The following is a 26881-nucleotide window of genomic DNA, read 5'->3' on the forward strand; positions in this document are numbered from 1 at the left end:
GTGCACACCTTTAATCACAGCAATACATAGTGAATTCTAGGTCAACCTGATCTAGCTTGAAAAAATAAAATAAAATAATTTTTAAAAAAACCCAACATGTATCAGGCTGGAGAGATGGCTCAGTAGTTAAGGCACTTCCTTATAAAGCCAGATGCACAAAGTGGTGCATGTATCTGGAGCTTGTAAAGCCAGATGCACAAAGTGGTGCATGTATCTGGAGCTTGGAGTCCATTTGAAGTGTCTGGAGGCCTCGGTGTGCTCATTTTACCTGCCTGTCTTTCCTTTCTCTGCTTGCAAATATATATATATATAATATGTATCATCCTTATCCATTTGGAAAACCTTGTGCATTTATCACTCAACAGTTTCGAATTTGGAACAATTTAAAAATGGCTTATTCCTTTTCTTGTTTATTACAAAATGCTTGACTTCTTATTTTCTCTTTTCTATTTTATATATATACACACACAGTATTTTATTTATTTATTTATTTGTTTGTTTTTCGAGGTAGGTCTCGCTCTAGCCCATGCTGACCTGGAGAGAGCCAGAGAAAGTGGCAGATAGAGAGCATGTCAGAGAGAAAGAGATAGAATGGGCAGTTGCATTACCTTGTGCATCTGGCTTACATAGGTACTGGTGAATCAAGCCTGGGTCGTTAGGCTTCACAGGCAAGCACCTTAATGGCTAAGCCATCTCTCCAGCCCACCAAATATATTTTTCTAAAAATAATTTATTTACAAACAGAGAGAGAGGAGAGATACAGACAGAGAGAATAGGTGTGCCAGAACCTCCAGCTACTGCAGATGCATGTGCCACTTGACTCAAACTCCAGTAGTTAGGCTTTTTAGACAAGCGCCTTAACTACTGGGGCCATCTCTCCAGCCTCCTCTCCCATACATTTATTTTTTATTTTTTAATTTTTATTTATTTGAGAGCGACAGAGAGAGAGAGAGAGGGAGGGAGGCACATAGAGAGAGAGAGAATGGGTGCGCCAGGGCCTCCAGCCACTGCAAATGAACTCCAGACGCGTGCGCCCCCTTGTGCATCTGGATAACGTGGGACCTGGGGAACCGAGCCTCGAACCGGGGTCCTTAGGCTTCACAGGCAAGCGCTTAACCGCTAAGCCATCTCTCCAGCCCTCCCATACATTTTGTATGCATTCTTTTTCTTTTCTTTTTTTGAGGTAGGGTCTTGCTGTAGCCCAGGCCAACCTCAAATTTACTGTGTAGTCTCAGACTGGCCTCAAACTCACAGCAACCCTTCTTTTTGTTTTCTGAGTGCTGTGATTAAAGGTGTGCATCACCACGCCTGGCTTGTATGTATGCAGTCTTGAGCCTCGTAATTTTCTTTTTTAACTTGACTTTTCTCTCTACTTTGTTTGGAAAGATAGGCAAGAGTGGACAGATATCACGTATATAATGAAATTCCTGCAGTATAAATATAAGTCATAGATTCTGTCGTACGAAATTTTACTTATAAATAGATGTACACATTTTTATTTTGTCATGTATAAGTTAGTGTACTTAATCCCTAAATGTGTTTTCTCAGGTAAGACAGTGATGATACTTTGCATAACTGTCAGGAAAGTGTATGAGTAGTAGAGCAAAATCAGTGTTGGGCTGAACCTGAGTTGACCATCAGGTATGAGTGTAAATTGATAGGCTGCATGGAGATGGATGATTAAGACACTTGCACTTTAAGTGTGCAAGAACAGTATTTTTAGCATTATCTGCTTTCACATTGTTTCTGTGACATTTCATGTGTGCAATATTAGAGCTGAGGGTATAGTTCACTGGTTGAGTACTTGCCTAGCATATATAGAGCCCTGTGTTTGTCCTTCATCAGTGAAAAGGAAAAACAATAAAAAATGTTAATGCTAACAACACTGAAAATGATGCTGACTTTTAATTCAGGTCAGTTGAAAAATACACTTTGTTTTTCTCTTTTAAAAAATTATATATTTTCTAATTGTCATGCTTTATGCTGGGCACTACTTTCCATGTTTTGAAATGTATATTGTTTATGAAATTTTGAAGCAGGTTTGCATTACTTTTAATTCATGGTCATCTGATAAGATATTCATAAATGTGGAACTTGACCTGAAAAACAATGGCAAATTTCTTTGTTTCTTTTTTTTTCTAAATATTTTATTTTTATTTATTTTAGAGAGAGAAATAGGCCGGGAGAGAGAGAATGAACACACCAGGGCATCCAGCTACTGCAAATGAATTCCAGATGCATTTGCCCCCTTGTGCATCTGGCTTACATGGGTCCTGGGGAATTGAACCTGGGTCCTTTGGCTTTGCAGGCAGGTGAATGGCAAATTTCTTATGAACAATGCACAAAAAATTAGTTTGCTGGACTTGAGAGATGACTCAGCTGTTAAAGCACTTGCCTGTACAGCCTAAGGACCCAGGTTCAATTCCCCAGGACCCATGTAAGCCAGATGCACAAGGTAGTACATGTGTCTGGAGTTTGTTGGCAGTGGCTGGAGGCCCTGGCATGCCCATTCTCTTTCTTCTATATGCCACTTTTTCTCTCTAATAATTTTATAGTGTATTTCATTTACTTTACTGTTATCTTTTTGAATATAAGATTAGTATGTCTAATAAATACTATATAGCATTCCCCCCGCCTTTGTTTTGTCTGATTTTTTTTTTTGAGGTAAGATCTCACCCAGGCCAGCCTGAAATTCACTATGTAGTCTCAGGCTGGCTTTGAACTCACAGCAATCCTCCTACCTCTGCCTCCCCAGGGCTGGGATTAAAGGTGTGTACCAACACACCTGGCTACTATATAGTATTTTTAAAAAATTTATTTATTTATTTATTTATTTGCAAGGAGAGAGAGAGAAAGGGGATGCCAGGTCCTCTTGCCTCTGCAAATGAGCTCCAGCCACATGTGCCACTCTGAGCATCTGGCTTTATGTGTGTATTGGGGATTTGTACCCTGGCAATCAGGCTTTACAAGCAAGTGCCTTAACTGCTGAGCTATTTGGTAGCCCAGTATAGCATTTTGTTTTAGAGATAGATTACACTTACGTTAAAAAAGTTTTTTTTTTTTTAATTTTATCATGTATATTAATGCCTTTATTCTTTATAAAGACTATATTTCAGCTTACAGATTTTATTTTATTTATTTATTTGCAAGAGAGAGTGGCAGGTAGAGAGAGAGTGGGCACACCATGGCCTTTAGCCACTGCAAATGAACTTGAGATGCATGCACCACCATGTGCATCTAGCTTACATGGGATCTGGAGAATCAGACGTTGGTCTTTAGGCAAGTGTCTAATTGCTAAGCCATCTCTCCAGCCCTAATACAGACTATATTAAGGATGTCTTCAGTTGCTTATAACCTATTTGAAAATTAATTTTTGGACATTAGTAATAAACATGAATGGCAACTTTGTTTTCATAATGTTGGTTAGAATGATATTCTACATAAATACAGTCTTTGATCATGCTTAGTTTGGGATGCCAATATAATAAGTATTAAGGTATGCTACCTTCTTTGTGAAGATGTCAGAGGACATGGGAATTCTTGAAGAGTGTGAGCTATGGCAGAGAACTTGGAGAAATGGGGTTAAATTTTTTCTGTAGGGAGAATTGTGATATCCTTCATAATTTACCAATTGAAGATTAGATATTAAGATAAATGCTAAATTCAAAGATGATTTTGACCATTAAGTACTAATGTCATTTACTAAGATAGACATTAAAGAGTTGATTTGTGAGAGAATTACATAGTTACATAGACTTCACTAAACATCTCATTTCAAAAGTACAGAAAAACTAGAGTTTAAATAAAACAAGACAGTGGCTCCTTCAACTATAATTTCCTTTTAGTTTTTTCAGAAAGAGTTAAATTAACATTTTTGCTCTCTATTTATTTATGTTCATAGAATAGTTATCCAGACCTCTAGTAAGTGATTATTACCAGTTTATACTTCCATGAAGTACTTGTATGACTACTGTAAAAGTGTAGTGCTGGCTTTAAAATTTTCAGTTTTAAATAGCCCTTTAAGGGAAACATAATAAATCTGTACCTATAGATAAGAAGCTTATTTTAATTTATTTTTAAAATATATTTGTATGTATTTATTTATTTAAGAAGAAGAGGGGGAGAGAACGAGCAAGAGGGAGAATGAATGCACAAACAAACTCCAGATGCATGCGCCACCTTTTGCATCTGGCTTATGTGGGTCCTGGGGAATCAAACCTGGGTCCTTTGGCTTTGCAGGCAAGCGCCTTAACTGTTAAGCCATTCCTCCAGCCCAAGAAGTTTATTTTTTAATCTTGACAACCTCTATACATGCACCATACCACCCTTCTTTGTCATTCCTATTTCATCTTCCTCTCCACTGAACCCCTCTTCTTTCCAATACAATAGAAGGATGAGTTATCATTTCATTTTACATCCTGATTAATTCTGCTGCTCAATAGATGATTTCCAGCCTCTAATTGTTAGAAGTATTGTGTCGTGATTAATCATTTTCTTGTATTAGAACTTTCAAGTATTGTAATATCTTCAGTTATTGTTCCTAGGTGTTTCTTAGGATAGAGTTTAAGTTGCTGGGTCTATGAAGTACTTAAAAAAATTTGTGAGTTTTATCTTTCTGAAAGAACTATTGTGAGCTATAAGAAAAGCCATTTATGGATTGACATGTTGATGAAAAAGTAGTTGCAGATTACATACATTATTTTATATAAAGCAACCTAATTTATACATTATAGTTTTTTTCAAAGTGGCTTTTCTTTTTATTCTCAGAAAACCAGGCAAACAAAGCAACAGATGTTTCTGTTAATAAGAAAGCAGCTGATAGCACATCTCAGGTAAGACTTTGAATAGCAATTCTCTAAGAAGTAATATTAGTTTATTCTATTCCTAATGGTTGGATTATACAATTGAACTTGACTGCTAGTGTATTTGCCTGCATAGTCAGGATTGCGTCTACATCACGTGCAGTTTCTTTCAGACCATTCGTGTTGACGGGATCTCAGTGCTACCTCTCTTGCCCGTCAGCCTTGCTCCACATAGCATTTTAATTTCTTCAAAGGTAATCTTTTGGGGAAGAAAGTGGTTTTTTGTTACCTTATTTGGTCTTTGCTATCTTTGCTAGTGTTATATTATAGTATTAATACTTTTTTGTTGTTGTTGAGGTAGGGTCTCACTCTAGCCCAGGCTGATCTGGAATTCACTATGTAGTCTCCAGCTGGCCTTGAACTCACAGCAATCCTCCTACGTCTGCTTCCCAAGTGTTGGGATCAAAGGCGGGCGCAACCACACCTGGCAGTGTTAATGCTTTTTTATTGTCTTAACTTGAGGCAATGGAGAAACTACTACTTTTATTCAGTGTTTTTCCTGGTTCTTGTATGTTGCCTTAGGTGTAATAGATTTACAGTGAAGTCATTAGGTTGTTGGTAGTTTCATCTTCTTCAATTTGTGTATATATCCATGATTGGGTGTATATAGGCATGTGTGTGTGCAGGTGCCCATGAATGCATGTATGTGGAAACTAGAGAGAGCTGGGCATGGCGGTGCACGCCTGTAATCCCAGCACTCGGGAGGCAGAGGTAGGTGGATCACTGTGAGTTAGAGACCACATAGTGAATTCCAGGTCAACCTAGGCTAGAATGAAACCCTACCTTGAAAAACCAAAGAAACAAAACACAGCTGGGCGTGGTAGCACATGCCTTTAATCCCAGCAGAGGAAGGAGGATTGCTGTGAATTCGAGGCAACCCTGAGACTCCATAGTGAATTCCAGGTCAGCCTGGGCTAGAGTGAGACCCTACCTCAAAAAACCACACACAAAAAAACCAAAAACAAACCTAGAGATCAGTGTTGGGTGTCTTCCTTAATCATTTTCCACCTTACTTTAAAATTTTATTTTTCCCTTCATAATTGTTATTTATTTTCAAAATGTAAACTTTTTAAAAAAAATCATTTATTGGAGAGGGAGGGAACAAGAAAGAGACAGAATGAGAATGGGTACTCTCGGGGCCTCTAGCTGTGCAACTCCAGACGCATGCACTACCTTGTGTGTCTGGGTTACGTAGTTACTGAGGAATTGAACTTGGGTCCTTACGCTTTACAGGCAAGTACCTTAACTGCTAAGCCATCTCCTCAGCCCTAATTTTTTTTTTTTTTTTTTGTGGTAGGGTTTCACTCTTAACTCAGGCTGACCTGGAATTTTACTATGTAATCTCAGGGTGGCCTCGAACTCACTGTGATCCTCCTATCTCTGCCTCCCAAGTGCCTGGGATTAAAGGCATGCACTACCATGCCTGGTTCCAGCCCAATTTTTAAAACTTTTAAAAAATGTATTATTTATTTATCTATTTGCAAGGAAAGAGGGAGTGAATGTGTGAGTGAGTCAGTCAAAGGAGACAGGAAAAGACAGGAAAAAAGAATGTGAGTATTCCAGAACCTCCTATTGCTGCAAATGCATTCCAGATGCATGTGCCACTTTGTGCATCTGGCTTTATGTAGGTTCTGGGAAATCGAACCTGGTACAGCAGACTTTGCTAGCAAGCATCTTTAACTTTAATCCCTGAGCCATCTCTCCAGTGGACCCCCCCCCCCTTTTATTTTGGTGCTGCGATTAAAGATGTGTGCCACCATACCCGGCCACACTCTAGCCCTATTTAAAAAATATTTATTTACTTATTAAAATATTTATTTATTTATAAATGACAGAGGGAGGGAGATGGGTGCGCCAGGGCCTGCAGCCACTGCAAACGAACTCCAAACACATGTGCCACCATGTGCATCTGGCTTACATGGGTTCTGGGGAGTTGAACCTAAATTGTTAGGTTTCACAGGCAAGTGCCTTACCATTAAGCCGTCTCTATTTATTTATTTGAGAGAGAGATGCAGATAGAGAGAAAGAGAATGGATGTACCAGGGCCTCTAGCTACTGATAATTAATTCCAGATGCATGTGCCACCTTTGCATCTGGGTAATGGGGATATTAGAGGATCAACCTGGGTCCTTAGGCTTCTCTGGCAAGTGCTAAGCCATCTCTTCAGCAGCCTAGCCCTATTTTTATTTTTTTTTTAATTTTATTTTTTGGGGGGTGGGTTGCTAGAGAGATGGTTTAGTAGTTAAGGCCATGTTTGTGAAACCTAAGGACCCCAGGTTTGATTTTCTAGGTCCCACGTAAGCCAGATGCACATGGTGGCACATGCATCTGGAGTTTGCAGTGGCTAGAGGCCCTGGCATGCCCATTCTCTCTGTCTCTCTCAAATAAATAAATAAATAAATAAATATATTAAAAAAAATTTTTTTTCAAGGTAGAGTCTCAGCACAGGTTGACCTACCATTCATTCTGTAGTCCCAGGCTACATATCTCTGCCTCCTAAGTGCTGTGATTAAAGGCATGTGTCACCACACCTGGCTTAAAACCTTTTACTGACAACTGTTTTTTGTGTTTTTTGGATTTTCAAGGTAGAGTGTCACTGTAGTCCAGGCTGACCTTAGGGTGGCTTCAGACTCATGCTGATCCTCTTACTTTTGCCTCCCACATGCTGGGATTAAAGGTGTGCGCCACCACACCTGCTTCTACTGACAGTTTTCGTTCATGTACAGTGTATGTTTTGTTCACAGTCACCTCTCATTACCTTCTTTTGTTCACTTTTTCCTTTTACTATCTTTCCTCTTCTTTCCATTCACCTTACTTTTCTGAAGCAGGGTCTCACTGAATCTAGAGCTCACTGATTGAAGTAGCCTAGTAGACTAGCTACCAGGTCCTGGAGATCCTCCTGTCTCTGCTTCTCCAGCACCAAGGCTACATATGTGCTAGCTACAATGCTTGGCTTTTTTGTAGGTGCTGAGGATCCAGATTTTAGGCCTTTATTACTTAATAACAATTATTTTACCCACTGAGCCATCTCAAGTTTTAAAAAATTTTTATTGGTAGGAGTGATTATGCATGTTTTTGGAAGGGGTTTTGCTATGCTAACTAGACTGGCCTTAAGCTTCTGGCTCAAGTGATCTTCCTGACAGTCTTTTAAGTAATTAGGAGTATAGTTTTAAGCCCATTTCACCTAGGACTATATATAGGAAATCCTTAATTAATTAACTTAATATTTTATGATGCTAAGGTTCAAACCCAGTATTCCATCTTTTTTTTTTTTTTTTTTGATCTAGCCCAGGCTGACCTGGAATTCAATATGTAGTCTCAGGGTGGTCTCAAATTCATGGCGATCTTCCTACCTGTGCTTCCTGAGTGCTGGGATATTTTAAATTTCTTATGTTTTATTTTTCTTTTTATTAGAGAGAGAGAGAGAGAGAGAGAGAATGGGCATGCCAGGGCTTTTAGCTGCTGCAAACAAACTCTAGAAGCATGTGCCATCTTGTGCAACTGTCTTACGTGGGTCCTGGGGACTCAAACATGCATCATTAGCTTTGCAGGCAAGTGCCGTAGCAGCTAAGCTGTCCTTCCAGCCTCACTCATATTTTAAAATAATTTATTTGCAAGCAGAGAAAGAGACAGAAAGAATGAGAATATGGGTGCTCCAGGCCATTCAGTGATACAAATGAACTCCAGATACATATACCAGTTCCTGCACCTGGCTTATATGGTTACTGGGGTATTGAACCAGAATCTTAAAGCTTTACAGGCAAGCTCCTTAACAGCTGAGCCATCTCTCCTTTCCTCACTCATCTTTTCAAAAGTTTTAGTTTTATTGTTGTTGTTATTATTATTATTATTATTATTTTTTTTTTTTGAGAGAGAGGGTGAGAGACACACACACACTGATAGAGAGAATGGGCCCTCTAGGGCCTCCAGCTGCTGCAAACAAACTCCTGATGCATGCACCATCTTATGTATCTAGCTTATGTGGGTCTTGGGGAATCAAACCTAGGTCCTTTGGCTTTGCAGACAAGTGCATTAACTGCGAAGCCATCCCTTCTCATTTTTAAGTGATACCCATAGACAGTCTTTATACATTATGAAGTCAACCTAAAAGTTAACAAAAAAGTTTATAGTCTTATTTCCTTTAGCAGGCTTTTTTTTGGCCTTGTCATTTCACAAGCTAAGTAACATTTCACTTCAAAATGAGCATTATATTGACTATATATTCCCTTATTTTATGAAGTGCTAATTAATTTTTTAAAATTTTTACTATATACATACATACGTGCATGCATTAGGGTTATGGGATTCACTGTGGAGTCATGAGGGCCTCAGTCAGTCCCCCATGAGGGAGTGGGCAAGCATGCTTCAGGGCATTCCTCCTCACTCTGAGGCTCTTACAATCTTTCTACCCCTTGTTCTTTTTTAAAAAATATTTTATTTATTTATTTGAGAGTGAGGGAAAGAGGAAGAAAGAGAGAATGGTCACATCAGGCCCTCTAACCACTGGAAACGAACTGTAGACATAAGTGCCACCTTATGCAGGTGGCTTATATGGGTACTGGGGAATCGAACCTGGGTCCTTAGGTTTCACAGGCAAGTTCCCTAACTGTTAAGCCATCTCTCCAGTCCCCATATTAGTTCTTAAAGAGTAGTGCTGCCTAGTCATATGTTGCTATTTTAAATTCAAGTTAGAAGTTTGTTTTCTTGGCAAAAATAATTTCACTTCAAGGCTCAGGCTACTGAGTGTGTTATAGCTAGGAGCTGCCATCTTAGGTAACAGAGTATATACTCACTGTCAGTAAAAGTTGTGTTAAGCTGCATTGTGTAGAGGTTTTGTATAAGTGCAGTTTATGTAACAAATGTTTATATGAGATTGAAATGGATATAAAAATTTGCTATACTTTTAATTCAGGGAAAAACATAAAGCAGCCCAAAATCCAGTGGTACCCAACTGTTTTAGAAAATATATAGTATTATGTCTCATGGCTTAGGTTACATTACAGTTTATAACTCACATGTTTGGAGAAACAACTTGTATCAGTTGATCTAAAACATGTAACAAATTGAAATTGTCTTCACCAGGTAGCAGAGAAAATATAGCTGAATGTTAAGCTTTTATTAGCTATATATTTGCACATCTTTATTCAGTACTAGGATGTAAGAACCATATAGGGACTTAGGCAGAGTAGCTAGTCTGCTAAAGCAATACCTTATCAAAAGTATCAAGGTGCCGGGCATGGAGGTGTACGCCTTTAATCCCAGCACTTGGGAGGTAGAGGGAGGAGAATCACAGTGAGTTCGAGGCCACCCTGAGACTACATAGTGAGTTCCAGGTCAGCCTGGGCTAGAGTGAGACCCTACCTTGAAAAAACAAAGAAAAAAAGTAGCAAGGTTACACCTTTGAATGCTTGCTACTTATTGATAGGAATAGTAAACACAATGACAGAAAGTCATTAGGGAAGTATATATATGTGCTTCCAATTTAAATTTACACTTGGGGCTGGAGAGATGGCTTAGCAGTTAAGGCACTTGCCTTCAAAGCCAAAAGACCCAGGTTAGATTCCCCAGTACCCATGTAAGCCAGATGTAGAAGGTGGCACATGCGTCTGGAATTTGTTTGCATTGGCTGGAGATCCTGGTGAGCCTATTCTCCCCCTCCCTCCCTCCCCCCTCCCCTCTCTCATAAATAAAAATAAAAAATAAAAAATTCACACTTGTCTGCTTGAATTTTTTGTGAGCAAATAAAATTTCTGTCATTGTGATAAATACCTGAATTAATATGAAGCTATTGATACTAACTTTTTTATTGGCATCTTCCATAATTATAGACAATAAACCATGCTAATTGCCCCCCCCCCGCCCACTTTTCCCCTCGCAAATCCACCCTCCTCATATCTCTATCAATTAGTTTCTCTTTTATTTTGATGTCATCATCTTTTCCTGTTATTATGATGGTCTTGTGTAGGTAGTGTCAGGCACTGTGAGGTCATGGATATCCAGGCCATTTTGTGTCTGGAAGAGTGCATTGTAAGCAGTCCTACCTACCTTTCCTTCGGCTCTTAAATTCTTTCTGCCACCTCTTCTGCAATGGACCCTGAGCCTTGGAAGGTGTGATAGACATGTTTCAGTACTGAGCACTCCTCTGTCACTTCTTCTCAGCCCCATGGTGCCTTCTGAGTCATCTGAAAAGAGAAGCTTCTCTAACCAAAAGTGAGAGAAGCATTAATACAAAGATGTGAACATTAAAAGAAGTGCTTACGGGACCATTTGGTGCATTTGGCCAGACACCAGTAGATGTTACGTCCCTAGGGCTCAGGACCTCCCCTGCCATAGGTTTTTGACTACGTTTTCTGTGCCAGGCCTGTATTCCCTCTTGTGGAGCAGGCCTTCAGTCCAGTTAGAGAGTGGTTGATTTCCCTCATAACGGCCGTGCCACTGTTAATACCCGTTGGCTCATTTGGTCTGGCTGGTAAACTTACAATGTCCACTGCTGTTTATCACCCTTAGGACTTCTCTCTCCCTTAAAGCATAGGTATTTCCAGCTTTCTGTCAGCTGCTCCACAGCTGGGAGGAGCTTCCAGCTCAGCCCCAGCTTGCTTTCTCTGACTTGCAGTCCAAGCAGAAGCCCATTATTTAAGTTTGCTTTAAAAATTAAAAACATTCAAAATGTGGTGTGTCATTCATGTTGAATTTATTATATCCTTACTCCCTCTCCTCCCCCCTCCTTCCCTCCAGGTAGGGTCTTGCTCTAGCTCATGCTGACCTGGAATTCACTGTGTAGTCTCAGGGCAGCCTCAAACTCATGGCAGTCCTCCTACCTCTGCCTTCTGAATGCTGAGATTAAAGGAGTGTGCCACCACGCTTGGCCCTTTCCTTCTTTGTAGACATGCTAAACACTATACTGAGGACAGAGTTCCCCATTGTCCTGGAGCTCAAATTTAGGCTAGGCTAGGCTGGCTGGATGGCTAACCCCAGATTTCTTTGTGCCTTTCCCTCACCAGCACTGGGATTATACGCAGTCACCACCACACGTGGCATTATTTATGTGAGTTCTGGGGCTCCAACTCAGGTCCTTATGCCTTCAAGGCAAGCACTTTGCCAACTGAGCCATTCCGCAGCCTTAACTGCTCAGTAATTTAAGTGACAGACGTGAATGTTGTCTGTGTTTCATTATATAGCCCTTTAAGCAACTGATAATAGCTCTGTGAAATATATAGCTTTTTAATACAAAAAAACTAGGATTTTATTTGAAAATATTAAAAAAATTATATCTTACATGCCAATACTTGTAAGTCATGAGTATCCTGTGGCATTTATCAAACTCTTCAAGTAAAGTATGGCTCCACATTGAGCTAGGACACTCTTATCCTTTTCCTTTCCCCATTACTGTATTTTTCCTTTGTGCCTGCCAGTTATGCCTGAATTTTGTTTTTCAGAGTGGAAAACCCACTGGCAGTGATTCAGGTGGTGTCATTGATCTCACAATGGATGATGAAGAGACCGGAACCTCACACAGTAATGGTATAAGAGAATACCCTAATCACATTTTCCCTCTTGATATACCATAATATTCTGTAATGACAGATCTCTATAGCAATGGTGTATTATACGCACTTTTTTTTTTTTTTTTATGTGCTAATTGAACCCAGAGCCTGACACATGCAGGCCATTGCTTTACCCTTACTGAGCTACATCTTCAGACCTTCTGAGAGTGTTGCTCTTCTTGATAAACGCCTTTTTGACTGAACAGGTTTAAATTTAGCATGAGTATGAATGAGGTATAGAAGAACACATCAATTAGGAGCATATTTTACTGTCTGTTCTTTTCAGTGGCCTTTGCCATGCTCCTTTCCTAGACTTACATAGGAGAGACCTGGAATCAAATCTAGGTCTTTGGGTTCATTACAGATTCATCCTCGCTCCCTCCTTCCTTCCCCACTTCTCTTCCTCCTCCTCTCCTCATGTAGACAGTTATAAATGTGTGGCCATTTTAGATTATTTGAATTAATTCCTTTAGTGCTACATAAATAAAAATGGAAGTAAAAAAATGTTCATATCCAGAACTGTTAGAATATTCAGAAACTAAATTGATTAGCTACTGTATCATATTTCCAGTCTGCTTAGAAAGTCCTAAGTTAAATTTCAGTGGGTCTTCTTATATAAACTTCTCTGAGCTTTTACTATGCCAGTTTATAAACCTCTAGTTATGATTCAAAATGTAAAATATTTCTCAAATTATTTTACTGACTTTGTTCATAGACATAAAAACTAGGTATAATGATGCATTTTGGGAGCTTAGAAAAGTCAAATGCTAGTTGTTACTATCATGAAGTCATTAAATGTAATGATTTTAAAAGTCAGACTTTAGGATATAAGACAGTGTAGTTGGTTTGGAATAAACTAAATTAGACGTACAGTTGATGAGCTAGATGGCAGTACTTTTTTGTAACAAAACTGAAGGATAGTTGGTTCAGTTGGGAAATTTATTCCATCCTTCAAGGTTGACCTCACACTTGTCTGATTATTCTTTTAAGAGCCTCAAATTATCTTTTTCTTTCTTTCAAGGTAGGGTTTCTAGGTCAGGCTTACCAGAATTCACTGTATAGTCTCAGGGTTGTCTTGAACTCAAGGTGATCCTCCTACCTCTGCCTCCCAAGTGCTGGGATTAAAGGCATGTGGCACCACCATCCCCAGAACTTCAAATTATCTCTTTTGCTTTCAGTATTTGTTTTAGATGGCTCTGACTGTAACAGACCCTCAGAGAACAAAAATAAATGTTAGGTTTTTTTTTGTTGTTGTTGTTTTGTTTTTAAGGTGGGGTTTCATTCTAGCCTAGGCTGACCCGGAATTCACTCTGTAGTGTCAGGGTGGCCTTGAACTCATGGCAATCCTCTACTTCTGCCTCTCTGAGTACTGGGATTAAGGGCGTCCATTACCACACCCAACTTAATGTCAATTAAAAATTTTTTTCTTTTTAAAATTTTATTTGAGAGTGAGAGAGAGAGAGAGAGAGATGGGTGAACCAGGACCTCTAGCCACTGCAAATGAACTCCAGATATATGCGCCACTTTGTTCATCTGGCTTATGTGGGTCCTGGGGAATTGAACCTAGAACCAGGGTCTTTAGCTTCACAGGCAAGCACTTAACCACTAAGCCATCTCTCCAACCCAATTGTTATTTTTAAGAGGATACAGGAAGGGCCAGTGCATGATAAAATGCTACATCAGCAGAGATTGTTCTTGTGCTCTTGTCTTGTCTCTTACCAGCATGTATCTCCTGTGGTGGATTTCATTGCCTCACCTTTGACTCTCAAGTCTTCTCTCTGAAATAGTATTGAATTAAACTATCCCTTGCTAAAGCCTGGCATTTTATTTATGTTTTAGTGGGAATTTCATAGGCAAAAGCAGTTGGGGATCATTTTAGGTAGAAAGTAACATACTGTATTTTAGGCCTACAGTGCTTTAAGAGATTTCTTGGAGGCATAAGCATTTATTTCATAGGGTCTTACTTCTTTTTAATTTTCTTTCTTTCTTTCTTTTGGTTTTTTGAGATAGAGTCTCACTCTAGCTCAGGCTGACCTGATTTTTACTATTTCATCTCAGGGTGGCCTTGAACTCATGGTGATCCTCCTACCTCTGCTTCCCAAGTGCTGGGACTAAATGCACCACCACACCCGGCTCTTATTTTATTTTTTTGAGGCAGGGTCTTACTACTCTAGCCTAGGCTGGCCTCAAACTCACAGTGATCCTCCAATCTCTACCTCCTGAGTGCTAGAATTAAAGGCATGTACCACCACACCTGACTAGAGGTTTTTTTTGTGAGGCTAGATACTGTATTATTTAAAGAGTGGACAATGGTGATGAGCAACCGATTACATAGGATCATAAATACCACCAAATAATTGAAATTCAAAATCACAGGAAAAAAAACTCATAAATTTATGCTGTTTTTTTAGGAGAATGTCTGTTGTGTTTTGTTGTTGTTGTTTTGTTTGTTTTTTTGTGGTAGGGTCTCACACGATCCTGACCTGGAATTCGCTCTGTAGTCTCAGGTTGGTCTCATACTCAAGGCAATCCTCCCACCTCTACCTCCCTGAGAGCTGGGATTCAAGGTGTGCGCCATCATGCCCAGCTTGAGAATGTCTTTAATACAGATACATAGGTACATTACCTTTACACATGCAAGTCATTAAGTTATCCTGGTTGACATAGTATATTGGATCCAGAAGTAAGATTCTTTCATTTAATGAATAAGTACATAAATCAATAAATAAAACTGAATTTGCATAAGCACAAATTGGAATCTATTTTTAATTTTTAAAAATTTTTATTTATTTATTTGAGAGTGACAGAGAAAGTGGCAGTTAGAGTGAATGGGTGCACACCAGGCATCCAGCCACTGCAAATGAACTCCAGACGTATACAACCCCTTGTGCATCTGGCTAGTGTGGGTCCTGGTTAATCGAGCCTCAAACTGGGGTCCTTAGGCTTCACGGGCAAGTGCTTAACCACTCTCCAGCCATCTCTTCAGCCCTAGAATATATTTTTAGAAGTATGTATGAATTATTAAAATAGCTCCTGGCTTAGTTTTTTTTCCCCTCCTCAGGTAGGGTATCACGGTAGCTCAGGCTGATCTGAAATTCATTATGTATTTTTGGGTGGCCTTGAATGCACAGTGATCCTCCTAATTGCTGGGATTAAAGGCATGTGTCACCATGCCTGGCTTAGTTTTTCTTTAAAATAATAATAACATACACATACACACTCACATACATACATACATACATATAATTATTTAGTTATTTATATCTGAGAGATCAAGAGAATGATTGGGTGTACCAGCACCTCTAGCCACCGCCAGTGAACACCAGACACAGGTGCCACCTTGTGCATCTGGCTTATGTGGTTATTGGAGAATTGAACCTGGCTCCTTATGCTTCATAGATAAGCGCTTTAACCACTAAATCATCTCTCCAGCTCCCAAAATATTATTATTTACTTATTTATGTGCAAGCATAGAAGAGAGGCAGATAGAGAGAATGGGCATGCTAGGGCCGCCTCTGCTGAAAATATACTTGCAGATACTCTAGATGCATGTGCCGTCCAGCTTTTTGTGGGTATTGGAGAATTGTACCTAGGTCATCAGGCTTTTCAGGCAAGTGCCTTAACTGCTGAACCACTTCTCCAGCAAACTAAGTGGAGTTAGAACAGAAAGAAATTGTTCTTGGGACTAGGAAAATGGCCCAGTGGTTAAAGGCAATTGCTTATAAATCCTGTAGACTCCAGTTCAATTTCAAGACCTTCACATAAGCCAGTAGCAAAAAGCAGCATATGAGCATGTGTTTGTAGCAGAAGCAGCTGTGATGTGGTGCATGTACACACACACACACACACACACACACACACACACACACACACACACACAAAGTTAAAAATAAAGTTTCTTAAAGAGGTAAATATGACATCTTAGTAGTAGCAATCAAAATCAAATTCTCATTCTAAAAGGGCCTGTATTTTCTTTCTTTCTTTTTTTCCTGTCATTAATCATGTATCTCACTTTTAATTAGCAGAACCCAAAAAGCTAAATCATACTCCTGTGTCAACTATGAGTTCTTCTCAACCTATGCCTCGACCATTGCAACCCATCCAACCAGCACCACCTCTTCAGCCATCCGGGGTGCCAACAAGTGGTCCATCGCAAACAACTATACACTTGCTGCCTACAGGTAACTGCCAAATCGCTGGGCAAAAGCTGTACTTTGAGTGCAGAGAGCTATGCTTAATGTCGTTCAGTAGGAAGATTAGATCATAATAAGAATAAGTCTCAGTGTTATTTTAAGACATATATAATCATGCACATGATTATAAATAAGACTTAATCTGTATAATATCATCATTAGCAACTATGAAGGGCAGAAACAATGTAATTTCTTTGGAAGGGCTGGTTAGACTGACTGTTCTGTATATGAGCCAAAAATTTTAAATGCCCAGACAAGAATTTTGTTTTTAACTGTGTGTGGTGTGCACACGTAAGGTGTGGGGGATGTGCCGGGCGTCGTCCTCTGTCACTCATCAGCATGGCTCCTCTGTGTGGGGCTTCTCACTGAACTTGGAGCTGCTGCTGTTCTGGCAGGACTGGCTGACCATTGAGCCCCAATAATTCTCTGGTATCAACTCCTCATAGGACTGGGGTCACAGGCATGCATGACCATGCCTAGCTGTTTACATGTGTCCTAATCAGGGTGAAGCAGCTCCTCCCACATCCTCATGCTTGCCCAGAAAACACCCACCTGATGAACATCTCCCTAGCCCTAGAGGGACTTTTAACTGTCACAACATACCATTGGAGTAAATGCTGATATTTTACTTGCTACATATGAAGAAACTGTGTATCAGGTTTCTCAGGATGTAGCTTTTATCACTCAGCTGTTAAGAAGGCAATCAAGACAGTCAGGCTTCTTGTATGTTTGCTTCAGCATCTCTACAAGATATTAGAGGCTCAGAGCAGCATGGAAGATGAGGAAGAAACGTGCTGTTGCCAGTTTCCACAGTCTAGAGAAAAAGATCATCAGGCTGTATGTCACACATGATGGACATATCTCCGTATTAAACACAAGAATAAAAAATAAATGCGTGGAATTGTTTAGCTTTTTCTTTCCAAGTTTGCATTGTTTAATTGAGTAGTATAAATTAAGGAACAGAAGGCCATAGGGATGTCTTAGCGGTTAAAGCACTTGCCTGCAAAAGCCAAAGGACCCAGGTTCCATTCCCCAGGACCCACGTGAGCCAGATGCACAAGGTGGCGCATGCGTTTGGAATTCGTTAGCATTGGCTGGGGCCCCTGGCGTGCCCATTCTCTCTCCCTTGCTCCCTCTTTCTCTATGTCAAATAAATAAATAATGTAAAAAAACTTTTAAATTTAGCGAGGTATGTGTATTGCCAAACCTGATAATCTTACCTCCTTTAATTTTTCTCACATTCATTTTAAGTTTTCCATCACAGGAATCATAAAAAAATTATATGTATACTATATGTCGCATTAAATACTACTTCCAAATGCAGTTGTAGAAAAGTGTTAGAGTCAAATATTCAACTTAACAAATAAGACAGGAAATATGTGTGATGTGCTAGGCATTGTTGTTTTCTTAGTTTGTGTGTGTATGTTCCTGTGTGGGGTGCACGTTTGTGTGCAGGTACACATGATGGGTGCACCAACATGTAGAGGTCAGAGGTTCACCTCAGGCGTCATCTTGGAGCATGCCATCTGCCTCTTCTTGACTCTGGGTGTCTCATTGGTCTGGGATTCACCAGTTAGGCTAGACTTGCTGACCAGCAAGCTACATCACTGTCTCCACATCCCCAGCACTGGAATTATGGGTCCTAGGATGCTTGATATTTAAGTGGATACTGGGGCTTGAACTCAGGTCCTCATGTTTACAATGTAAGCAAGACTGAACTATATCCTCCACCGAGGGTTGTTTCTTTTGCTAATGATTTTTAGCTGTAATACCACTGAACTGAAAAGTAGGTCATCTTTGAGAACATCCAAAAGAAACACATTTGTCATGATAAGACATTACTACATTTTTACTACACCTGTCTATTATCTCCACCCCTGACACCTTAGAAGCTTTGAGATTTATGGTATTCTCATGTTGACCACAAGAAAAATTCAAGAAGAAATTACTTTTTTTTTGAGATCACAATTTTGAGATCACATAGTTATGCAAATTCTGCTCCATTTCTATGCAAAACTTGAAACACATCTACCTTTATTATTGTCAGTCAGATACTTTTCCAAGAAACAGATTGAAATGTGTGCAGCTAACTTGATTGACCTCAACCCTACAGTAATGAGAACTTTAATGTCCTTTTACTGGGGTTCAAGACAGTAGGGAAGGAGGTCAGAGGAAAGGATAAAAGCTACTACTAACCCAGATACCAGTCTTTGTTTGTTTGCACCACACTGCCACGGGATCTTTATGCATAAGCATGGCGACATAACTTTCAAGCTCAATAAATCATAAATCTTAATGTTTAAAAATTTCCCTGACTTTCATTTTTCACTATAGTAGCAACCAAAAGAATTAGATAAAACATACAGGAAAGGGTAGTATGAAACCCACTTTGTTAGAGTTGATTTCTTTTCTAAAGATTATTTAATTAATTTATTTATTTGAGAGAGAGAAAGAGGCAGAGAGAGAGAATGGGGTGTTCCAGGCCTCCAGCCAATGCAAATGAACTCCAGATGCATGTACTACCTTCTGTATCTGGCTTATATGGGTCCTGGGGAATTGAACCTGGGTCCTTCAGTTTCTCAGGCAAATGCTTAACTGCAAAGCCTACTCTGTAGAGCCAGAGCTGATTTCTTAATGGATTAACTTATTTAATATTTATTTTTGAGATAGTATCTCATTCTAGCCCAGGCTGTCTTAGAAATTAGGTAGTCCAGGTTGCCCTCAAACTCAGAGTGATTCTCCTACCTCAACCTCCTGAGAGCTAGGATTAGAGGCATGAACCACCAACTTTTTTTTTTAATTTGAGAGAGGGAAAGATGCAGAGAGATAGATAGGAATATAGAGGGAGGGGGAGAGAGAGATTGGGGGTAGGGAATGAGAATGAGAATGGGCACGCCAGGGCTTCCAGGCACTGCAAAGGAACTCCAGATGCATATGCCCCCTTGTGCGTCTGGCTTACATGGGACCTGGGGAAATGAACCAAGGCCCATTGGTTTTGCAGACAAGCACCTTAACTGCTCAGCCATCTCTGTAGCCCTCCATTTTTATTTATTTATTTTTTTGTTGTTTTGTTTTCTTTTTTGAGGTAGGGTTTCACTCTAGCCCAGGCTGACCTGGAATTCACTGCATAGTCTCAGGGTGGCCTCAAACTCACGGCGATCCTCCTACCTCTGCCTCCCGAGGGCTAGGTTTAAAGGCGTGCGCCACCACGCCCGGCTCCTTTTTTATTTTATTATTTATTTGAGAGAGGGAAAGAGGCAGTGTGAGAGAGAGAGAGATCCACCCACTTTAAGAAATATATATTTAATTCATTTATTTGAGAGTAAGAGAAAGTGGCAAAGAGAAGGAGAAAATGGGCACACCAGGGCCGTTATCAACTGCAAATGAACTCCAGATGCATGGTGCACATTGTGCATCTGGCTTATTGGGTACTGGAGAATCAATCTTGGACCCTTAGGCTTTGCAGGCAATAACCTTAACTGCTAAGCCATCTCTCCAGCCAGAGCCACTCACTTTTACTAGACAAGGGCTAAGGCTCTTATGGGTTAGAAGATCACTTTGAGGCTTACAGAATCATTTTGAAAGCAAGTACCCTTAACCACAGAGCCATCTTCCTCACACAAGAAGATCACTTTGAATTCAGCATTGCATAATTGCAGATAGGATAAGTGCTTACAACAGGTTAGAAGTAAATTAGTTTTCAAGCCCAAGTGATATACATGATTTAAAAAGATCTAACAAACTGGGCAAGGTGGCGCAACGCCTTTAATCCCAGCCCTCGGGAGGCAGAGGTAGGAGGATCGCCGTGAGTTCGAGGCCACCCTGAGACTACGTAGTGAATTCCAGGTCATCCAGGGCTAGAGCTAGACCATATCTCCAAAAACAAAACAACAAAAAAGGAACTAACAACAATGAATTCCATTTCCAGGTCAAAAAAGACAACTGCAGGGCTAGAGAGATGTCTCAATGGTGTGGGCATTTGCTTTCAACGCCTAGTGTCCAGGATTAAGAAATCACTAGGACTCAGGCAAAGCGAGATGCACAAAGTGGCACGTGCATCTGGAGTTTGTTTGTGGAGTGGCAGGAGGCCCCTGGCATGCCCATACACTCTCTGACACTCTCTGTCAAATAAATAAAGAGAGAGAATGGCAAACAGACTTAAAACTTTTTTACTTTTTTCTTCTTTGGTTCTTTCGAGGCAGGGTCTTACTCTAGCCCAGGATGACCTATAGCTCAGGCTGGTCTCAAGCTCACAGGGATCCTCCTACATCAGCCTCGCAAGTTGCTGAGATTAAAGGCTTGCTCTACCATGCCAGGCCATGACTTTTTTTTTTCCAATGCCAGTGTTGGGCTGGAGAGATGGCTTAGTGGTTATGTTGCTTGCTGGCAAAGCCAAAGGACCAAGGTTTGAGTCCCCAATACCCATGTAAAGTTAGATGCACAGGTGGCATATACATCTGAAGTTCATTTGCAGTGGCTAGAGACCCTGCTACACCCATTCTTTCTTTGTCTCTCTAAAATAAATAAATAAATAAATTTTTTTTTAAAGTGCCAGTGTTCTAAAACATCAAATAAAACCTTGACCCAAATGCCAGTGATTTCAGAAAAGAATTTGGTTGGAGGGCAGAAAGCGATTTCGTAGTATGGTGGTTGACTGTCACACGTCCTGGTAGCCTCACACTTAGTCCCTAGCTGGTGCAGTCTTGGGAGGTGGAGGAGGTTTGTCACTGGAGTTAGACATGGGGGTTTTATGATCTGGCCCCTCTGGCCAGAGTTTAGGTCGCTCACTCTTGCTGATTTCTCCCTGTTGATGTGTCACTATTTGAGCCAGCTTCCTGGTTTTACTATGCTTTCTTCACTGTAATGAAGTTTCCCTTCAAAACTGTAAGTTAGAAATAAAGCTTTTCCTCCTGTAAGCTCTTCTTGCTCAGGTGTTTTGTTATAGCAGTGACAAATTACCTACTGCACGTAGAAAAAGAATAGCCAGTGTCTTTGTCCCAATTTTGAACCATGCCATTTAAACATAGGTAGCTACCATAACACTTTGTTCTGATATATGAAACAATAACAAGATCTAGATACATTTAATTACATATATACATATATATATCATTTTAGATACATTATATTTTTAAAATATTTTTAAAAAATTTATTTGTAAGCAGAGAGATGGAAGAGATACAGACAGAGCATGGGTGCACCAGGGCCTCCAGCCACTGCATACAATCTCCGGATACTTGCATCACTGTGTATCTGGCTGTATATGGGTATTTGGAAATTGAACTCAGGTTGTTAGGCTCTGCAGGCAAATGCCTTAATCACTGAGCCATCTCTTCAGCCCATAGATAAATTATATTTTTAAATATTGGCTCAAGGCTTTACATAAAAATAGCACCTTTTTTCCCACCCTACTTTCTCTTCCTAAATTATTACACATATTCCACAACATCTGCAGCCACCTGGGAAATTTTATATATGATCCTGATTCCTAATCACTGGCTCTTTGGGTCAGTAATAAAAGGTGAGAACCAGCAAAACTGGTGGTTCACTTGAAGTAGACAAGGAACTTTGTCTCAGTTAATCAAAAAAATGAAACCACCACTGCATCAAGTGGCTCCATTGAGGAGGGGCGTGTGAGGAACGTCATTAGCTGGTCGTCTGTACAGTGCAGGTGACGGTGTGCAGACAGGCAGAAATCAGGAAGACTTCATGCAAGCTGGAGGATTTAAGGCATTTTCCTATCTTCTTGGATTACAGTATGTGATATGTGCATGGTCTTGACAGCTTTCTTCCTATTGTTACATTTTATGCAAAGTTAATTACTATGTTGTACTGCTTAACATAGTGTTTGTTATATTTCTTTTTTTGAGGTAGGGTCAGCCCAGGGTGACCTGGAATTCACTGTGTAGTCTCAGGGTGGTCTCAAATTCATGGCAATCCTCCTACCTCTGCTTCCTGAGTGCTGGGATTAAAGGCGTGCATGACCCCGCCTGGCTACATTCTTTATTTTATTTTACTGGTTTGAGTTTACTGCATTCTTGATATCTTTTTTTCTGGCTTCCACTAGCTCCAACTACCGTGAATGTAACACATCGTCCAGTAACTCAGGTGACCACAAGACTTCCTGTGACACGAGCTCCTGCAAACCACCAGGTGGTTTATACAACTCTCCCAGCACCACCAGCTCAGGCTCCCCTGCGAGGAACTGTTATGCAGGCTCCTGCTGTCCGCCAGGTCAACCCTCAAAATAGTAAGAGACTCTTTCCTTATCCATGGCTTCAGGGTGCACATGCACTCCTCAGACATTGACTTAGAGTGGCCCATGTGTTGACATGAGGTTTTTCAACAAGTACTTGTGGTTGTATATTAAAACTATTATGATAGATAATAGTTAGATATGTTAGACAACAGTTGTATGCTGTAGTTAATAACAATATATTGTGTACTTGAAAAATGGTTAATAGAATTCATTTTAACTGCTCACACCACAAAACATTATAAGCACGTGAGGTCATGCATATGCTAATTATCTTGGCTTAGTCATTCCATAATGTGTACATATTTTTTTTTAATTTTTATTTATTTATTTATTTGAGAGCGATAGACACAGAGAGAAAGACAGATAGCGGGAGAGAGAGAGAATGGGCACGCCAGGGCTTCCAGCCTCTGCAAACGAACTCCAGACGCGTGCGCCCCCTTGTGCATCTGGCTAACGTGGGACCTGGGGAACCGAGCCTCGAACCGGGGCCCTTAGGCTTCACAGGCAAGCGCTTAACCACTAAGCCATCTCTCCAGCCCCATAATGTGTACATATTTAAAATCTAATGTATACCACAAACATATAGTTTTGTCAATTTAAAACTAATTTGTTAAAAATGTCAGAAAAGTGCTGGAGAGATGGCTCAGCAGTTAAAATTCTTGCCTGTGAAGCCTAAGGACCCAAGTTCAATTTCCCAGTACTCACCTAAACCAGATGCACAAGGTAGTACGTGCATCTGGAGTTTGTTTGCAGTGGCTAGAGGCTCTAGTGTGCCCATTCTCTCTCTCAAAAATAAGTGAAAATAAAGTATTAAAAATGTCAGAAAAACAATTGTTCATTTTTTCTCCCTTCATATTTAAAAATGAGGAATTGACCATATATACTGTAGGACCTGCACTTTAAGTGTTATCTTCAATTTAACTTGATTCATGGCTTGTAGTGCAGTGTCCTAGTCAATGCTGGTCCATACTACTACCTTTAACATGTTTTTATTTTATTGTTTTAAATTAATTTATTTTTTAATTGACAACTTTCACAATTGTAAGAAGTATCCAAGAGTAATCCCCTTCTTCCCTTCTCTTTTTCCTTGGAAGTTCCACTCTCCATCATATTCCCTCCCCCTCTCAATCAGTCTCTCTTTTATTTTGATGTCATCATCTTTTTCTCCTATAATGATGGTCTTGGGTAGGTAGTGTCAGGCACTGTGAGGTCATGGATATCTGGGCCATTGTGTGTCTGGAGGAGCACGTTGTTGTAAGGAATCCTACCCTTCCTTCGGCTCTTTCGTTCTTTTCGTCACCTCTTCCACAATGGACCCTGAGCCTTGGAAGGTGTGATAGAGATATTTTAGTGCTGAGCACTCCTCTGTCACTTCTCAGCACCAGGGTCATTCCAAGGTCACTGCCATCTAAAAAGAGAAACTTCTCTAACCAGAAGTGAGAGTAGTAGTATATATGGATATGAATAAGAGAAGTGCTTACTGGGCAGAAATTTTATTTTATAAAAGGTGATTCTCTTTTATCCCCTTACCCCTGCTTCCATATCTCTTGGGGCCCTCCACAGTATTGGTAGTCACTTTGCTGTGGGGTCTGAAGGCCTCAGTGTCTGTGTGTTGGAGAGACCGTCCCTCAGGGGATTCCTACCCACTGTATGTAGCTCTTTCAATCTTTTTTGCCCTCTCTTCCACAGTGTTTCCTGAGGCATGGCAGGTGTGTTGGCAGTCTGATTTAGTGTTGAGTTCTCTGTAGCTTCCCTACTGCACTCTTATTAACAGCCGTCCCACTTAAAATTAGAATGATGAGTTGCAGCTTAGCCTAAAGATGGAAATCATGGTAAAGAGGTAGCCTCTACTGAAAACAAGGCTTCACAGTATAGAGAATGGCTGAAGAAATTATCTCAAATACATACATTTACATATATTATCATAATAGATACTAATAGTTATATATGAAAACCCGCACCTTTCTAAAGTGTAGGGACCTTTGTGGTCCAGGGGTGGAAAGACTATGGGGCAGGCGGTTGAGGAGGAGGGCTACAGAATGCTGACAGTGACCTTAGTGACAGCTGCAGGGCTAGAGAGATTGCCAAGGGGCTAAGGCACTTCCTGCAAAGCCTAATGACCTGGCTTTGATTCCCCAGTACCCACATGAAACTAAAGACAACTCTAATTTTTCTGTGTTTTGAGTCGCCCTCTTCCATTTGGTCTGTTGTTAGCTTTGTACATTCTAGGGTTCTAGGCATTTTGCTTGTAGTTCTGGTGAAGAAACATATTTATTTCCTTGCTATTCTTTTTGTTTGTTTGTTCTGTTTTTCAAGGTAGGTTCTCACTGTGGCCCAGGCTGACCTGGAATTAACTATGCAGTCTCAGAGTGGCCTTGAACTCACAGTGATCCACCTACCTCTGCCTTCCGAGTGCTGGGATTAAAGGCATGCGCCACCACGCCCGGCTCCTTGCTGTCCTTGTATCTCATGTTTTCTCTCATATTGATGGCACACACCCTGAAGTACTATAATTTATTCTTCCTCATGCTTAAATGATAGTTGGCTAACTATAGACTTTTACGTTGTAAATATTTTTCCTCTTGGATTTTAAAATTGTTGTACTGACATTGTGTTTATTGGTACCAGAACAAATTTACAGCAGAGTTCTAATACTGGCCTTTAATTTTCTTTTGTAGGTGTTACAGTTCGAGTGCCTCAAACCACCACATATGTTGTAAACAATGGACTAACCTTGGGTTCAGCAGGACCTCAGCTCACAGTGCATCACCGACCACCCCAAGTGCACACTGTAAATGTTTGTTCTCAGCTGTAATGTGAACAAGTGCTACCTTAGTGTTTTCCTTGCAAGTGGTAGCAGTGAGGGAAAATGGTCATTCCTTCTCCCCTCAAAAGTAGAAGTTTAAGCAAGTGGATCTTACTTTCTGAGTGAACAGTACTAGGAATGCTATTGCCGAGCGTGTGTGCCTGGGCTGTGGGTGTGCAGTGTATAAAAAGAGTCCATAGCTAGGTCGTGGGAAGTGAAATAGCCTATTTAAAACTTGTGTTTAAATTAAAAAATAATTTTTATATATCCATGTCATAACCTCATTCTTTTCTTAAACATCTGTCATTTCTTACTACTGTATTTCATCAGTTTGTTTAAAACCATTCTCTTGTATTAGAAATGCATTGTTAAGGACAGAGAAAATCAAACTATAGGTTTAGCATCTAAAGCAGTGTTATTCTTGCCATCTTGTCACAAGAAGACCACAATTTTCACTGGTGTACAACAGAAATGTTGGCTTTATGAGAGGGAAAGTGAGAGGTAACTTAGAACCTAGCAAAACATCCTTTAAAAATACTCATAACAGCAGCTAGCATTTATTGAGTGTATGCTATGTTTCAAGCATTGTCAGTATACTTGTGTGTCATACAAGAGGCCTTTAGGACTATTGCCAAAGGAATTTTCTTTTTAATCTTTTATTATAGATGTTGCAGCTAACATTCAGAGATTGAGTAACCAACCCAAGGTCGCACCTTTCAAGAACCCATGCATTCCAGCTCTAGAACTACAGTCTTTAAATTTTTAAATTTAATTTTGTTTGCCTTTTATTCAGTGAATTAATTAATTTGCACTGCTAGGGATTTAAATGAACTCAGAACCTCACAAATGGTAGGCAAGTGCTCTACCACGGAGCTGTATCTCCAGCCCTAAAACCTATAGTGTTTTATTTATTTTGTCGGGGGGGGGGGGAATCTCGGTAGGGTCTTGCTCTAGCCCAGGTTGACCTGGAATTAGTCTCAGGCTGGCCTCAAACTTAGAACAATCCTCCTACCTCAGCCTCCTGAGTATGAATTAATGGTGTTCACCACCATGCCCGGCCCTATAGTCTTAATAGCTATTACTTTTCTTATTTAGTTTTAGTGACAAAAGTAATATTGATAACAGAACCACCATGTACCAGCCGTGCCACTAAATACTCCATGTATATAACTTGATTTAATCTTCATACTCCCATGAGGTTTAGAATTATTACCCTC

General features: G+C 40.1%; 1 protein-coding gene across 6 annotated transcripts in view; it reads left to right on the forward strand.

The window, feature by feature from the left end:
• Window positions 1-26881, forward strand: part of LOC101604446 (activating transcription factor 7 interacting protein) — a 138561-nt gene that overhangs the window by 91745 nt on the left and 19935 nt on the right. For 5 of the 6 annotated variants that reach the window (XM_045139816.1, XM_045139817.1, XM_045139814.1 and 2 more), the window contains exons 10-14: window positions 4768-4832; window positions 12299-12383; window positions 16429-16587; window positions 22667-22849; window positions 25537-25649. In XM_045139816.1, coding sequence (XP_044995751.1) covers window positions 4768-4832; window positions 12299-12383; window positions 16429-16587; window positions 22667-22849; window positions 25537-25649 — 605 coding nt within the window. The remainder of the gene's footprint in view (window positions 1-4767; window positions 4833-12298; window positions 12384-16428; window positions 16588-22666; window positions 22850-25536; window positions 25650-26881) is intronic. The other variant, XM_045139815.1, reaches the window with a different exon arrangement.

The sequence above is a fragment of the Jaculus jaculus genome, chromosome 23 (genome assembly GCF_020740685.1).
Source record: "Jaculus jaculus isolate mJacJac1 chromosome 23, mJacJac1.mat.Y.cur, whole genome shotgun sequence".
Lineage (NCBI taxonomy): Eukaryota > Metazoa > Chordata > Mammalia > Rodentia > Dipodidae > Jaculus > Jaculus jaculus.